The 15,565-nt window shown below is 46.4% G+C and overlaps 1 protein-coding gene across 1 annotated transcript; it reads right to left on the reverse strand.

Moving 5' to 3' along the window:
• Nucleotides 1-1,150: 1,150 nt before the first annotated feature.
• On the reverse strand, nucleotides 1,151-6,146 carry LOC311307192 (uncharacterized protein; the record flags this gene model as incomplete). Its single annotated transcript, XM_084435992.1, has 4 exons — nucleotides 6,087-6,146; nucleotides 2,360-3,325; nucleotides 1,558-1,654; nucleotides 1,151-1,162 (listed from the first exon to the last, which is right to left on the reverse strand). The coding sequence occupies exons 2-4, from the start codon at nucleotides 3,304-3,306 to the stop codon at nucleotides 1,151-1,153; spliced, it is 1,056 nt and encodes a 351-aa protein (XP_084292118.1). The 5' UTR covers nucleotides 3,307-3,325; nucleotides 6,087-6,146.
• Nucleotides 6,147-15,565: the final 9,419 nt, after the last annotated feature.

Here is a 15,565-nt window from a genome sequence, read left to right on the forward strand (position 1 = left end):
CAATAATCTATTAGCTAATAAAATAAATTAATCAATTAGATACTGAGTAATAGATTCAATTAGATAACCAGAAAAATCCACATTTCATTACTTTAACCAATATAAAAATAGAAAATTACAGCATCAATTCAAGTTAAATACACTAAAATGGTATTGGTCTGGAATATGTAGAGGTGGGTCGTATGCCCACCTCCCTTGTTCTCTGTAAAGCGCATTGTGTTGCCTCTGGGTATGAAATGCACTATACAAATAAAGCTTTGATTGATTGATTGATTGAAAATCATATTAACAGGCACCGCTGTAGTGTTACCATAGCAACCATACCAGCTACTCGACACCTTTTATTGCACAGTAAACAGACTGGCACAACAAACATTTTCAAAAGAACAAACAGATAAACATCCCCAGCTGCGGTGTTCATGGTGGTGACATCTCAGCTGCGTGTGTGATAGAAAGACGGAGTTCTTGCTAGCTAGGTGACGAACTTAGCTACACCAAATAGTATCCAGCTGCAGGCTTGCAGGCTGCAGAAATAAGGCCCCCCAACAGCGGCACCCAGTGGATATTATTGCTAGTGCTGCAGGCAGCAGTTTCAGGTTCCATGTTTGTCTGACTGGCTCATGACGCGCATGTCACTGAACTGTTTATATTATACCTCCATGCTGTACTGTACTGTGTGCAAAGTAATAACAATAATAATCATCATACTACTACTAATAATAAATAGAATTTGTATTGCACTTTACATTTAAAGAAATCTCAAAGTGATACAGATTGAAAACATGAAAGACAAACAAAACCAAACATGAGGATAATAGAACAATGATGAATTGAATAATTAACAAAAGGTGTAACAAAGTGTGTGCAGCTTGCAAACACAAGGGTGTTCAATGCTGTTCAAATAAACATTTTGCTACATTTTGTTGGGTCTGAACGCTACCCTGACATAGTGTGCACCTGAACTTAGAGAAATCAATGGATTGCAAGTGGCTTATCACTTGGCAGGTAGCACAACAACTAGGCTGTACTCTGCTGTGACAGGCTGTACTAGGTTTTACTACTGTACCAGGCAGCCCTGAAACTGCAGCTGGACCCTTCTCAGCTACAGTAGCATTCATTAAACTAGCCCATTTTCCAAAGACGAAACTCACTAAGAATTCGCCTAAAAAGAGGAAACGGGGGGAATAATTTGTAGTCAGGAGGACACCTGATATGCGCAACAATTAATTCACAAAGACATGACTTAAACCAATTTTAATAGTTGCTTTGATACAGTTTCTAACATCAAGGGCTCAATTCCACTTTAAGCAATTAATTCAAGACAAAGTGAGGCAATAAAGCATGATTAGATATATGGAGGAGTCTTTAGTCACAAACTGAAAATAACACTAAAGAGAAACCAAATGGGAGGTGGATCAACATAGAAATAACCCTCCAAGGCCATAAAATATTTTAAATACACATCATATTGATGCAACCAACAACCTGAGGTAGTAGGGTCATTTGTGAATAATAAGCATCATAAGTGTGACATTGATGCTTTTCCCTTCTCTCAACCTGCACAGTCTTTCCCTCTGGCCTGCAGAACCACTGGAACAGTCTGTCATATGAAAACCCTTTCTTACCCCCGGGGTAGATGATGAACAAGTACACACTGCAGTGGGAAAAAAATCAGTATCAGACTATAGGGATTCAGTAGTTAATTATTCCATAGCATTATCATGTGAGTCTCTACATTTACTCATGATTCCAGGATTTTACCTTTTTTACAATAAAAGTTGGCTACATTACATTATTTAGCTACTTATATTTCTGTGAGTTCAACGGTATGGACACAGGCACTGGGAATGTTTTAGTATAGTTTCATTTAAGTCATTTGACAAGAACAGAAGGCCACCAGTCCACTTAAAACAATGAGTTGCCCTCAACACCCTATGCAATAGAAAAAGCAATAATAACTAAAAAAAGCGTTATTACAGACGCAACAGAAAGACAAGATCAGCCTGCTCAAATAATACCAAAGGTCACCACACCAACTCAGTGGAGTTCGGACTTGCATTCAAATGTCGCCAAGATAACTTGTCAGCAAAACATTTTGGGCTTGCTGATATAATTAGATAATTCCATGGATGGATCGAACACAACCACAGGAGTGAGGAGGAAACAGTATGACAATCTTCGCCCATATCAACTTTCATGGTCAGTGATGGCTTATTATCACAGCACAACCTCTATGTCATAAGCAATTCTATGCAGTTTGTTTGGTCCACTATGCGAGCCCACAGTAACATAATTCATTTTTTTCTTTCTCTCCTCTTCCTTCCTTTTCTTCTTGTCCTTCTTCTTCCTCTTCTTGGACGCATCAAGGGTCGGTAAAGAGAAGGGATCGGAGGCCGGTGAGCGACCGTGAGCCTTCAGCTTACGCATGAGCCTCTTCTGGAGTTTCCTTTGCATTTTCTCGTGAAGCTTGTACTGGCGTAGGATGCCCGTCTTCGGCGCCTTGAGCTCGGGCTTTGGACGCGCCGCCTGCATGGCCGAGGCCACGGACGGAGGCGCCTGCTGAGGAATAGGCTCCGGGTCAGAGTCGTAGTCCTGCTCCAGCTCGGCCAGGTCTTCGGCCAGGCCCGGCTGACAGCCCTCCAGAGTCGGCGCGTGGCGCTGGCAGAAAAGCACGCCGCACGTCTTGCAGCGGTAGATCTCTTCTTTGGAGTGGATGGTCATGTGGCGCTTCAGGTTGTGGTGCGTGGTGAACGAGCGCTCGCACTGGTCGCAGGGGAACGGCCGCTCGCCCGTGTGGACCCGCTGGTGCTCGTTGTAGTGGCTGCGGCTGAGGAAGCGCTTCCCGCACACGCCGCAGGGGAAAGGCCGCTCTTCGTCGTGGAACTGCTTGTGCCTCACAAGCTGAGGGAAGGAGAAGAAGTTCTGGCGGCACACCGTACAGTGGTAGCCGCCGGCGGGGGTGCCCACGGGGGGCATCAGCATGGGGATAGGCCGCCTGTAGCGATTTAGCGGCGGTAGCGCTGGCACTTTGAACATTGCATGCATGGTGGTGGCGGCGGTGTTAGTTGGCTGTACGGCAATCTTAGTCAGTGGATGTAGCGTTCGCGGCGGTGGTTCTTGCGTTTGCGGCGGTGGTTCTTGCGTTTGCGGCGGTGGTTCTTGCGTTTGGGGCGGTGGTTCTTGCGTTTGCGGCGGTGGTTCTTGCGTTTGCTCCATTTCTGAAGTGGAAAAAGCAGCCTCCTGCACTTTCAACCCTGCTTCAGGTGCCACGGCCATCTTATCCCCGATAGAGATCTCCTCTGCCATGGTTTCTCCTCCTTGAACCCTGGTAAAAAGATAACACCATACAAAAAGGTTAAGGTAGAAAGAGAAGATACCCTCTAGCTATATGGGCATATGAAAAAGATACTCCTATGCTATGACAAATAAACCTGGGCTATAACGTTAGCCGTTTTGCTGACTGTTCCAAAGGTGCACCTCCCTCTCTATATGATATAGAATGGGGTAGGTTTATATTAATAGAGGTCTAGCGACCTACTTGCTAGTGTGAGACTTGAGTTTTGTTTCATATATTTGATTGTGATTCTATTATTGGATTGCATATGTGCAATGTGGGCGAGAGGAGTTGTGGAAACCAAGGATGGTGCTCATGTTTTTGACCTGTGCCTGGATTTGACTATATAAAAAAGGGAAAATTATGGTAAGTATGTTGCACTCACACAGAAGAGACATTTTATATTGACATTTCCTTCTGACATTTGACAGAGAGAACCTCAACTGCCGGCTACTGTGAATCTGTCCATGCCACAGGCTGTCGTAACTGAGACAGATACACAACAAAACTATGCATCAGAACTTGTGAAACGGATGTACAAGTGTTTCAGGAAGTTCTCTCTAACCATGATGAGCACATTCTCCGGTGGCCTGAGTATTACTTCAACAGACATGCCGAGTTTAAACCATATCAGAATGGAGAGCTAGTACAATCCTACTACACAAAGCAAGAAACTTGAACCTAACTGGACTGGACCGTATTGGGTTGTTTGTTTTTCTCAGATATAAAGGGAATTTTAGACTAAAGGGGTTCTCAGGCTTAACCTAATGTCATTCATTATGACCACTTGAAGCTTAATAGATCTAGCTGGGATAATGACTCAGCCAACTGCCCCTCAACCACAGGTCAGGTGAATCAGCCAGCTCAAGAGAACTTAGACAGCTCAAGTACCTATCTTAAGCACCTATTGTATTCATATTTTGTTGCTCTTGCACTTGGCTTTAGTACTAGATTATGCTCTGGTTTAGAAAGGAGATGCACTTGTGAGTTCTGGGAAGTAGTAGTACACTGACTTCATGCGTTAAATGCAATTACTGTGAGTCGCTTTTGATAAAAAGTGTCTGCTAAATGTAATGTAATGAGAACCGAACACTTTTCCCAGATATAGCCTCCAGCTTGGTTCGCTCCCTGTACACCCCATGGCAACTGAGACTGGACTAGCTGACACTCCTGCTCAGAACCCTGTCCCCCTGAGGACAATCTAAGCCAGAACCAAGGCTGAAACAATGGGAATCTTTAAGCGAGATCTCTAGACATACCTTTTCAGTCTAGCCTACAATCACTAGCCAGGACCTAGAGACACAGAAAGGCAGCCTCCAGCCTGCTTGTGAATCCTCTGTATACACTGGTGTATCCTGTTATGCACTGTGTGTATATTTAGATGTGTATACAGATGCTGGTTGCCCTGCAAATGGCACATTCTGTTTTAATATCTGTGTTGCTTTTATGGCTCTGCGTGCTACCATCCCCCCTCCTCATGACTAGCTCTTTCCCACTCTGTCGTCAGCTGTCCCTATCCAGCCACCCCCACCCCTTTCTACCCATGGCTCTCTGCTTTCTGTTTCCCCACCTCTGCTTTGCGGCATTCTCTATGAGCCTGTTCTGCTAAGTGCTTACTGTGCTTTGTTATACGATTCACTTAAATATCAATTTAGAGACTACAGGGATAGCTAACACATAATGGCCTACCATGTAGGCCATTATGTGTTAGCTATACAACTTCTATAACTATTTGTACACTCTACTGTTAGTCATGTCTCATGTTTCTCAAAAGGTTATGCAACAAAATATCTTAAGGATACATACCATCATTTTTTGTCCAGGCCAGTTTCATTATTATTATTATTTTTAATGATTCTGCTGAACCACAATTCAAAAGCAATGGATGCTTTTCATTAGTTCATTTTCAGTATATATTTTTTTTTTATTAATTATTACTTTTGTCAGTTTCAAGTTTTTTCAGTGACCATTGTGGGTTTTTCTTTCTTTAACGGAAGGGTACCAACAATTTTGCCCACGTCTGTGTATCTTTCTAAAACTACACTTGTTATGCGTAAATGCTCGTGTGTGTGGGTGTTTCACAGACTTAGCAAAAGTCTTACATACACAGAGGCAACACAATGCGCTTTACAGAGGGAGGGGGGGGGGCATAGGTCCCATCCCCACATATTCCAGAGGGAAGCAAAATAAAACAGTTTCACCCGGGGACCAGAAAAGTGAGCTGTAAAAATTCTTCCCGGACCTCTCTTGTTATTTCAGTGACCATTGTGAATTTGTATTTCTTTAACGGAAGGGCACCAACAATTATTGTCCACGTCTGTATGAAACGAGGACATTTCCTCTGAGGAGAAGTGTGGGACTGATTTTAGTTTTATACATGTGATTTGATTGCAATTCTGGTATTGGATTGCGCATGTGCAATGGGGGGGGGGGGACTGATGAAACGAAGGATGGTGCCCATGATTTTGACTTGTGCCTGGCTTTCACTATATAAAACAAGAACATTATAACACAGAGAATATATATTGTATGTGGTCATTTCCTTTGTGCACTACGTAGCTAATACACAATGCATGGCGTGAACCAGGGCACATCGAAGAGGACGGCTTCCAATGCGATTCAATAGCTAAGTTTTTCACAAGAACGTTGGCACGTTAACGTTTTGTACACACAGATACATTTGAAAGACATTGAAAAGAAAAAGCACCAGCGACAAGGGCGTCAAGAAGTATCCATATTTTCTGGTTCTTACCACTCCGACGACAGCAAAAATACAACACTTGCAAAGTTGATACAGCTGTTTGGCGCGACAGCTATGGACGGCGACAACAGTGTGGTGGTGCGCCACTTATATATTCCTAACGGGTCCACTGCTCTTGTTTCAGGTTCCTATTACAATGGTTCCTGTCGAAATATCTTGATTTAAACAAAAATCAAGATAGAAACGTGATATACTTTTGTTTCGATACCACGAAATTGCGGATTATATCCGGAGACCATTATGGTACTTAATGGAACATGATAGCTATCTGCCGATATGCAATTTATGTACTGATTTGATAGCACTGGCAGAAAATAATAAAGTGAAGTGAATAGCCCTGCCGCCCATAAATCTCTGGTTATACCCATGTAACCTGAACTGCAATAAGAATCCTATGCCAATCACATAAAACAAATCTATACATTTTATTGTTGTTGCAAGGAATGTGTGCTAGGTGTCACTGTAGCTTAGTAAATGTTATGTCTCTGGTGAGTGCAAACCCTGGTGCAAACGCCCTAACTGGAAAGACTAATGAATTCTGTTGAGAGGTCAGTGATAGGGGTAGTTAACACCTCTAGATGCCCCAGGGCCAGCTTTACAGTAGCCTACAGTTCTGGATGAGCGAGACTGGGACTCATCACAGACTGCATTCCAGGCACAAGTGTGGAAATTGATCTATCATACTGCTTCGGAGAGTCAGATCAATATTGTTTCATTACTCCCACACACCTCAGACTCCAACTGACAACGGTCTGTGTGTCTTCAACATTTTGTGTGAGTGAGGTGTTGTGGGAGCTTGTGCACAGTGGCTAGACTAGATAAACGATTAGACACACAGAGAGGGTCTGGTTCCTGTAGGAGGGCCTTGTGTGTGTGTGTGTGTGTGTGTGTGAGAGAGAGAGAGAGAGAGAGGGGCTCTGCTAACATCATAACAACTATATAATGCTGTTGCCCATTAAGTAAATGGTTGCTAGATCAGCTTGTGTCTCAGGAATCTGGCACCCCCCCCCCCCTCTTCCCTCAAGGTGACTCTCCTCCATCTGCCCCTTCCTCCTCTTGCCAATCCCTCTAACCTATCATTACAACATCTGTGATCCCTGCCAGTATTTCTGTGATTCCTCCATCACACTGTGATCATGAGTCAAACCTCCTCTTGACTCCTCAGTCACCCTTTCTGATGGATCCCCATCCTGTTTTGGGAGCGTGAAATAAGACCCTTTAAGGCTGTGGCGAACAATCAGGTGATGTGTGTGAGAGAGAGACAGAAAGAGAGAGAGAGAGAGAGACAGAAAGAGAGAGAGAGAGAGAGAGAGAGAGAGAGAGAGAGGGATGAGGATTTTGTTGGTTGCATCTTTCAGCATCTTTAAAAAAATAATAATAATAATCTAACAGGAAAATCACAAACCGCATACTGCACCTTTAAACCAAGACAACAGAGAGAGAGAAAGAGAGAGTGTGTGTGTGTGTGTGTGTGTGTGAGAGAGAGAGGTGGCATTCCAAAAGAGATATGCTACAGACTATTTACATAAAGAGTGGTGTGTAAGGTGTTTGAAATAACCAATTTAATTTCCCTACTCCGACTACACGGCACACGGTTTTGTGTCGGCGTCACCCGAGCCAAGGTGACTTACCAACTCTCTTTCCTCTCAAACACGTCATTCTGAAGTGGTGTTTCTCTCTGTCGTCTCCTTCATCTCCCCCCTCACCACCCCTCCCCCCGTTTAAATGACCCCCAGCCTCAGACAGACAGGCAGAAAATCCCGCCCCCCACCGGATCCACCAGACCACCTGTAAAAACAAACCTGTGTGAGTGGTTAGGTTGTGATGAGATGAAGGTAGGGAGGGAGAGGGGAGACAGACAGACAGACAGACAGACAGACAGACAGACAGACAGACAGACAGACAGACAGACAGACAGACAGACAGACAGACAGACAATCATCCTCCCAAAGCCATTGTAAACAGACTGCTGATACCCTCCCTGCTTATCTCAGGCTGGGGCAGACAATCTGTATATCGGTCCTCTCGTGTGTATTACAGTACATAACTGTACCCTTCAATGGATGAAATGCTCATTAAATGTACATTAAATGTTCATTAAATGTCCATTAACAGTGGATGAAATGTTCATTAACCCTGAATGGAGCTCTGACCTGTCCGAGTAGCTTGTAATCACCTCACACCTTTCACGCCCCTGTGGCCCGGACGGCGTGCGTTGCTGCTTCTACCTGACGCTGCTGTTGTTTGTTGTTGTTGTGTATTGCTGTTGACAACCTCCTCTGTTTACACACAGTCACACGGCCCACGGGCTCAGCCACGTCTGCCGGGAGAGACGGGGGGAGGGGGGGGGGGGAGGCTGTTGGCGCAGCGCCATCACTCAGCTGCGTGGTGAAGGGTTGAGCCGCTACGATGCAATTACACATTCATTTCACCCGGGCTCTCCCCTCCCCCGCCCTCTCTCTCTCTCCGTCTCTCCTCCCGGCCGCCACCTCTCCACCGTCCTCCCTTCCTCTCTCTTTCTCTCAGCCTCTCCCTCCCTCGGCTTGCCCCCCCCCAAACACACACATAGAAATCCCCTCCATCTCTCCGTCTCTCCATCCCTCCATCTTCTCTCCCACTCTGCCTCTCATCCCTTTTCATCCTCCTCCTCATTGGGATGGAGGTCCTCCTTCCTATCACCTCGCGCCCCTCCCTCTCGTCTTCCCTCGCTCGCCCCATCGCCGTGACGACCACGGACGCCCCAACCGAGGAGGAGGAGGAGGAGGGAGAGGTCTGGGGCACAGCAGCAGAGGGCGTCGGAAAGGAAGCAGGACAGGGAGAGGAGAAGGAAGGAGCATGAAACTACCGCAAATAAGAGAGGAGGTGGCGAGGAGAGAGAGAAAGAGAGAGGGGGTTTGATATTGCTAAGCCCCCCCCCCCCCCAATGAAGAATGAAGGGTGAAGGAGAGAGTGGCTAATGATGTATTGATCTGGCGCAGCCCTCGGGCACATAACTCTGACTCTGTGTGTGTGTGTGTGTGTGTGTGAGTGTGTGTTTGTGTGTGTGTGAGAGAGAGAGAGAGAGAGAGAGAGAGAGAGAAAGAAAGAAATAGAGAGAGTCTTTTGATCATACATTAAACAGCGGGACTTACTTGTTTTATCTAGCGATACACTCCACAGAAGTGAATTACTTGTGGTGGAGAAAGTAGGTGTGGAGCCAGGCCTCCCGGCGTGATCAGTGATATCAGCTATAGAGGAGCGTCTAGAGCAGACAAACCTTCTCAGGAAGGACAGTCACTGGGGAGAACATAAGGTGAGCTCACTGACGGAGGTAGACCGGGAGAGAGAGAGATTAATGGTGCTTTCTCAAGGTTCTTTCTACATAATGCATCTAGGTGTGTGTGTGTGTGTGTGTGTGTGTGTGTGTGTGTGTGTGTGTGTGTGCATGAATAAACCAGTGAGGGGAGGCATTGCCATCAGAATATTGATCGTCACACATTTTCCTCCCATACAAACTGTATTACTGGATTAGATAAAGATATCAATCACAGGGTGAGCAGGAGAAGGTTTGCTAGACATCTTACATTTTAATTATTTACTGTAGAAAACTTAGCACTCTCATCCTCTGAATTGCATGTGTGAAGATTGACTCACACAGACGTTAACTGTTTGCCCTGTGTTTTGGAATACACTGTGTGTATCCATTTTTCTACCCTATTTTATTTTCCTTTTTGAAATTGTAGGTTGCTTTTTAAACAAAAATCTAGCTAATATCTGTCCAAGGACAACAGATGAATGAAAACGATCCTTTAGGCTAACTCTGGCTCATATGCAGCTTGACTGTTGATGTGTGCTCATTGTCCCTGATACGTAAATAAACCAATGAATGAAAGGAAGAAAAAAAAAGAAGTGTGTGAGAGCGCTCTCCAATGTAACGGGCAGTATTTGGTCTAATTACCTCCTCTCCCAGTGTGATCAGGCCTGAGTGCCTGGCCACTGACATGATTCTTCTGCTACCTGTCTGAGGAGCTGGTCAGGGTCATACTGGGGAATTAATCCCCACGTAGGAGTTAAAGACTGTTGTGGTCCCTCACTTGAGCTCAAGAATTAATTGGTCTATTGTCTCTAAGCCTTCAACCTCCTTCCTGCTACTGTGCTAATCTCCATCCTCATAGGAAAACCCGGCCACCCCTCCTAACATGCGTGAGCGCACACACACACACATGTACACACACTGGTACTTGCACACACGCGCGCACACACTCATAGCACGCACGCACACACACACACGTACACACACGTACACACACACACACACACACACACACACACACACACACACACACACACACACACACACACACACACACGGACAAGCCTTTCTCTTTTCCTCTCTCCATCACTTTGTTTCTCATGCTGTGTTTAATCTTTTCTTTCAACAATCACTTCCTCTCACACCACCATTTCAGTCTTAGCCATCTCTTTCCTACCATCTCCACACATCCTGCTCTCATGCTCTCTCTCTTTTCTCGTTTTACTTCCCCTCTCTCTCTCTCTCTCCTCTCTCTCTCTCTCTCTCTCTCTCTCTCTCCGCCCTCTCAGTCTCCCACACTCATGTCTTCCTCTCAGCCCTTAATGCCACTAGCAGTGTATACTCTCTGCTGGATCCGAATGAAAAACATATATTCCACTACCTTATTGACTATCGGAGTAGTCTACCTCCCTCCTCTCCGAAAACAAAGCATCCCTATTCCTCTCTCTCTCCTTCTCTATCTTACACACACACACACACACACACACACATACACACACACACACACACACACACACACACACACACACACACACACACACACACACACACACACACACGCACACTCACTCCTTTCTTTATTGTCTTGAAAAGATGGTAAAAAACAACCTCTGTGTCACCCATAATCTCTACCCTCACACAACCCCTCCTCTCCATCTGTACCCCTCTGTGTTCCTGCCCGCCAACTCCATGTTAAGTCTGTTGTGACACGATAGTGGAAGGAGATGGGAATTGGGAATAGGGGGAGCGGGAGCTGTGATGAATGAGGAACGGAGAGCGCTGATGGGCTGAGCCCCCCCCAGCCCCATTCCTCTGATCGCCGTGAAAAGCCATTAATTTGAGCAAAAGCACTTACACGACCCACACAACAGTCATTTCTTCAGCCTTCAATAGTAGACAAAATAATCCAATTTCTTTGTCTCAGTGCTCAGTCTCCCCTTCTCTCACTCTCTCTCTAACGAGGCCTAGCTCTCTCGCACTCAGTAGGCATGTTGTCCCTCTGTGATATTGAGCGTGCATTACAGTATGCTTTGACAATATCCAAATGCGACTATCAGTTGCGTCTTACGCAATCGCAATGGATTTACGGTAGTAGTTTTGCACCACGCTCTAATTGATATGCGCCTTGCCTGGGATGACTGTCAGACTTAGTCCACCCTCTGCCCTGATCTGTTCTCCAGGGCTATTAGATGAGAATAGCTCCTGGTTTATAACGGCCTAAGCCCACTTTTATCCTCTCCACTTTTCTGTTAATTAATGTCTGTTCCCCCCATCTTTCCACTAAAGCTCCCTCAATAAGGTAGATTAAACCCTCACGCACTCCTCTCCAAACGCCTGCCTTCTCATCCTTTCACTCAGCACCTTCCTTCTCTTTAGTCCCTCTCTCCCTCCATCTCTCTCCGTGCCCCCATCTGACACACCGCTGTCAGTCAGTCCACTGGGGGCTGCAGCCTCTCATCTCCTCCTTTTCCCTGTGAGACCAGCTCTCCCTCCCTCTGAGCACGGCCCCCGGAATGTAGATGAAGCAGCTTCAAGGATGAAGCAGCTTCAAGGGGACAACCCCCCCCCCCACACACACACACACACCCTCACCTCTCTCACGCCCCTCACCTACCCTATGACAGTAAAGGTTCGGATATGACTGGTGACTTTTTATACATTCACACACACATGCACGCGCACGCACGCACACGCGCACGCACGCACGCACGCACGCACGCACGCACGCACACACACACACACACACACACACACACACACACACACACCTCATCTCAGTAGACAACCCGCTAGACTACGACTCACTGAAGTGTATTATTTACTGGCAGCCTATCCCTCAAAGTAATAAATAAATAATGAGAACATTGTTAAAATTCTACCGGTATTCCATGGCTCTCTCTCTCTCTCTCTCTCTGGCTGATTCTCTGCTTCCCTGTACTCTCAAAAGCAAAGACAGGCATTAGAGAAGGCTAGAACACCCCCCCCCCACACACACACACCCTTTTACATATGCCCCTCTTTAATCTCTCCTCCCCTCCACCCCCTGCTCCTCACTGGCCCCAGCCTGTACAACACACAGCTCTCTGTTTGAATCTCAGTCACAAGCTGCTTCTCTCCCCAATTCACTCCTCACTTTCGCACCCATGATATTTTTAATTAACATTTTCCAGACCAGAGCATGTGATTTCACCTTAGTCATAAATCTAACTGTAAAGGCAGGAATCTCTGTCTGTCTGTCTGTCTGTCTGTCTGTCTGCCTCTGTCTGTCTGTCTGTCTGTCTGTCTGTCTGTCTGTCAGAGTTGTTTGGATGAGCTGTTCTCGAGAAAGTTGCAATTAATTGGGCGTTCGAACAGGCACGTGTTCAACGGGCACTAGGACCCAAGGGAGGGCAGCCAGAGAAAGCGGCACCGGCACCGGCACGAGCTCTACGCTACACAAGCGCTGAAGGTGCATTTTGACCAAAAGCAAAGTGAAATTTTCGAGCAATGCGAAAAATCAATGGCGAATGGGTGGAGTTAATTGTGGCAAAACTATGAGCAACGCAAAATGGGTGAATCACGTGAGAATCATGGGTAAGCTTGAGATTTTTTTTTTTAACTCAAGCAAACATTTCAAGTCAATCACCTTCGAGTCAATCACCTTCAAATATGACGAGACGCGGTACATTCTGGGAATCCATTTTAAAGGGACACCAGCACCAAAACTAAAAAGCCATGCTAGCTGTGTCTAGAAAACTTGCTAGCAGCATTGTTGTAATCAAACTTGCTGTGACATGGCGTGAGATTTGCTTGTTCATTTTTCAGGCAAGTGACCCATTTAGAGACAGACTGAGTTGCTGTAGGAACCGTCAGACATTTAGACTGCGGTCTAGTCTCCACTGCGGCACAGCTGCGGCCCTTTTGACTACTGCCCTTTGTGAAGATGAGAGGGTGACGGACACAGAGGAGCTGGGTGGTGAAATGGCAGCAGTGTTCCCCCTGACTGATCTGTAATGCTGACTGAGATGGCCTCTGGTTGGGCTTAATGCCATGACAAGGAGACAGCTGATATTCTCAACTATTTCTCTCCACCGTGTTGACCTTTTCTGTGGGAATATAGATCTACTGCAGTCTCTTAGGGCAGTGTGTGTGTGTGTGTTTGTGTTGTTCAGTAAGAAGAGGGATCTCTGCAGAACACTCAGCCATGCTGAACTGTCTGTCTGTAAGCCTGTTGAGTCAGACACAGCCACCATGAAAGCTTGTTTCAGACTGGCTCCCTGCTGGGCCCAGTTCTCAATACACCACATATACACACCACTGGTGCTGGGCAGTGTCTATATCTACAGAGAATGATCTACACTAGAGCTGAAGTGTGTGTGTGCGTGTGTGTGCGTGCGTGTGTGCGTATGTCTGAGAGACAGAGAGGGAGAGAGAAAGAGAGAAAGATCGGACTGACATTGTGCTGACAGAGCAACAGTGTGTTCTCTACTCCTTGGTCAACTGATAAATGACTGTTGTGGGAGAATGAGAGAGAGAGAGAGAGAGAGAGAGAGAGGGAGAGGGAGAGAGAGAGAGAGAGAGAGGGGAAGTGAAACGCCAGGGGAAAGATAGGATGCGGGAGATATGAGAAACACCAACCCTACAAGAGCACAATAAGGTTTTTATTATTTTCATACTGATGTTGACGCCACCATTCTGTTCGAGTCTGGATTGATTGACTGCGCTAATCTTCTCAGTCGCCTTGGTTGCGCTAGCTGTAGTAAAAAAAAAATGGCAGTGAGAATGCTGCAGATGTGCCAACCCAGCTCTTTTCAAATGGGAAATGAGGAAGTGGCCAAATTAGACATGTAGCTGGTTATTCAGAGAGGAAGAGGTTGAGCAGGAGAACCAAAGCAGGAAAGGAATGGAAAGAATGAAAAAGAAAGAAGAGGAAGTGCCTAGCATCGTGAACCCGATCAACTGTCCTTATACGCCACTCTGTCGTCCGCATAAGTAAATATGACTGTTGTTGTTTGTATTGAGCACACAGCCGAAAGTCCCCCCCCCTCCCCCCTCTCTCTCCATCCCCACACACCTTTTGGCTCCATTCCACGGCTCTACATTCAGCCCGTCACACACCTGTTATCCACTTGCTCTGTCTCCCTCTTGTTTCCCTCTCCTCTCTCCCCAAGTGCCAGTCCGTCTCCTCATTGAAATTCACAGGCAGTCATGGGCGCACTACCTGCTTTAGGCATTTCTACTTGCTCTGGTACATTGTGTTCAAGCTACAGCTTTTGTAGACGATTACTCCTCCTGCCATGGAGTCAAGGTGACTCATACTTGCCTGTGTGTGCAGATAAATACATATCTGTACTTAGATGTCTCTGAATACCTAAATACTGCATCAGCTTTAACAAACTGTAGATTGCTCTCTCTCTTCCTGTTATGATCCACATGCACATCTTTCTGGAGCCTAATTTCCTTCGGAGAGGCAGAGAGAGTGGGAGGGAGGGGGAGAGAGGGGGGTGGGGGGGGGAGAGGGAGGGGGAGAGGGAGGGGGGGGGAGGGAGGAAGGGGGGGGGGGGGGTAGACAAGGAGGAGGTGGTAGGGTGGGACGGGAGCAAATGCGGGGAGGACAAAAAATATGGGGAGCTGGGCGGTTACCTACCCTGGAAAGAGAGAGAGATAGAGAGAGGGAGAGGGAGAGGGAGAGAGAGAGAGAGAGAGAGAGAGAGAGAGTGGGAGAGAGACAGAGACTGAGACAGGGAAAGAGAATAGTGTTGCATCCAGAAGAATTCAGCTATACTACAGCAGCAGTCATGCTCCATAGTGCGACGTGCAAATCAGCAGGCTGCTTACCGCCGGGCAGAGCTGCCTTTGTGTTCCCCGCTGCAGTGGGGGAGCACATTTGCCGTCGCGCCTGAGGGGGAGAAGCCAAGCCAGTATCCTCCTCCAATCAGCTGCCAGTGATTTCCCTCATCTTCAGAGTCTGGCTGAGGGTGATTTATGAACAACCTGACAGAGGCTCCTCTGCTCTCTCCTCAACCCAAGAACCACCTGGAATACTCCCAACTACGCTATTGTTCCTGAAGACAAACACTGTGGATTTTTACTGACTGTCCATCAGACAGGGGGCGGACCACTACAGACCTACTACTGCATTTTCTATTTTATCCTCTGCAAGTGCAACTTTTTTTTAAGCTTTTATTTTTTTCTCTGT

This window comes from Borostomias antarcticus (genome assembly GCF_949987555.1).
Source record: "Borostomias antarcticus genome assembly, chromosome: 3".
NCBI classification, from domain to species: Eukaryota; Metazoa; Chordata; class Actinopteri; order Stomiiformes; family Stomiidae; genus Borostomias; species Borostomias antarcticus.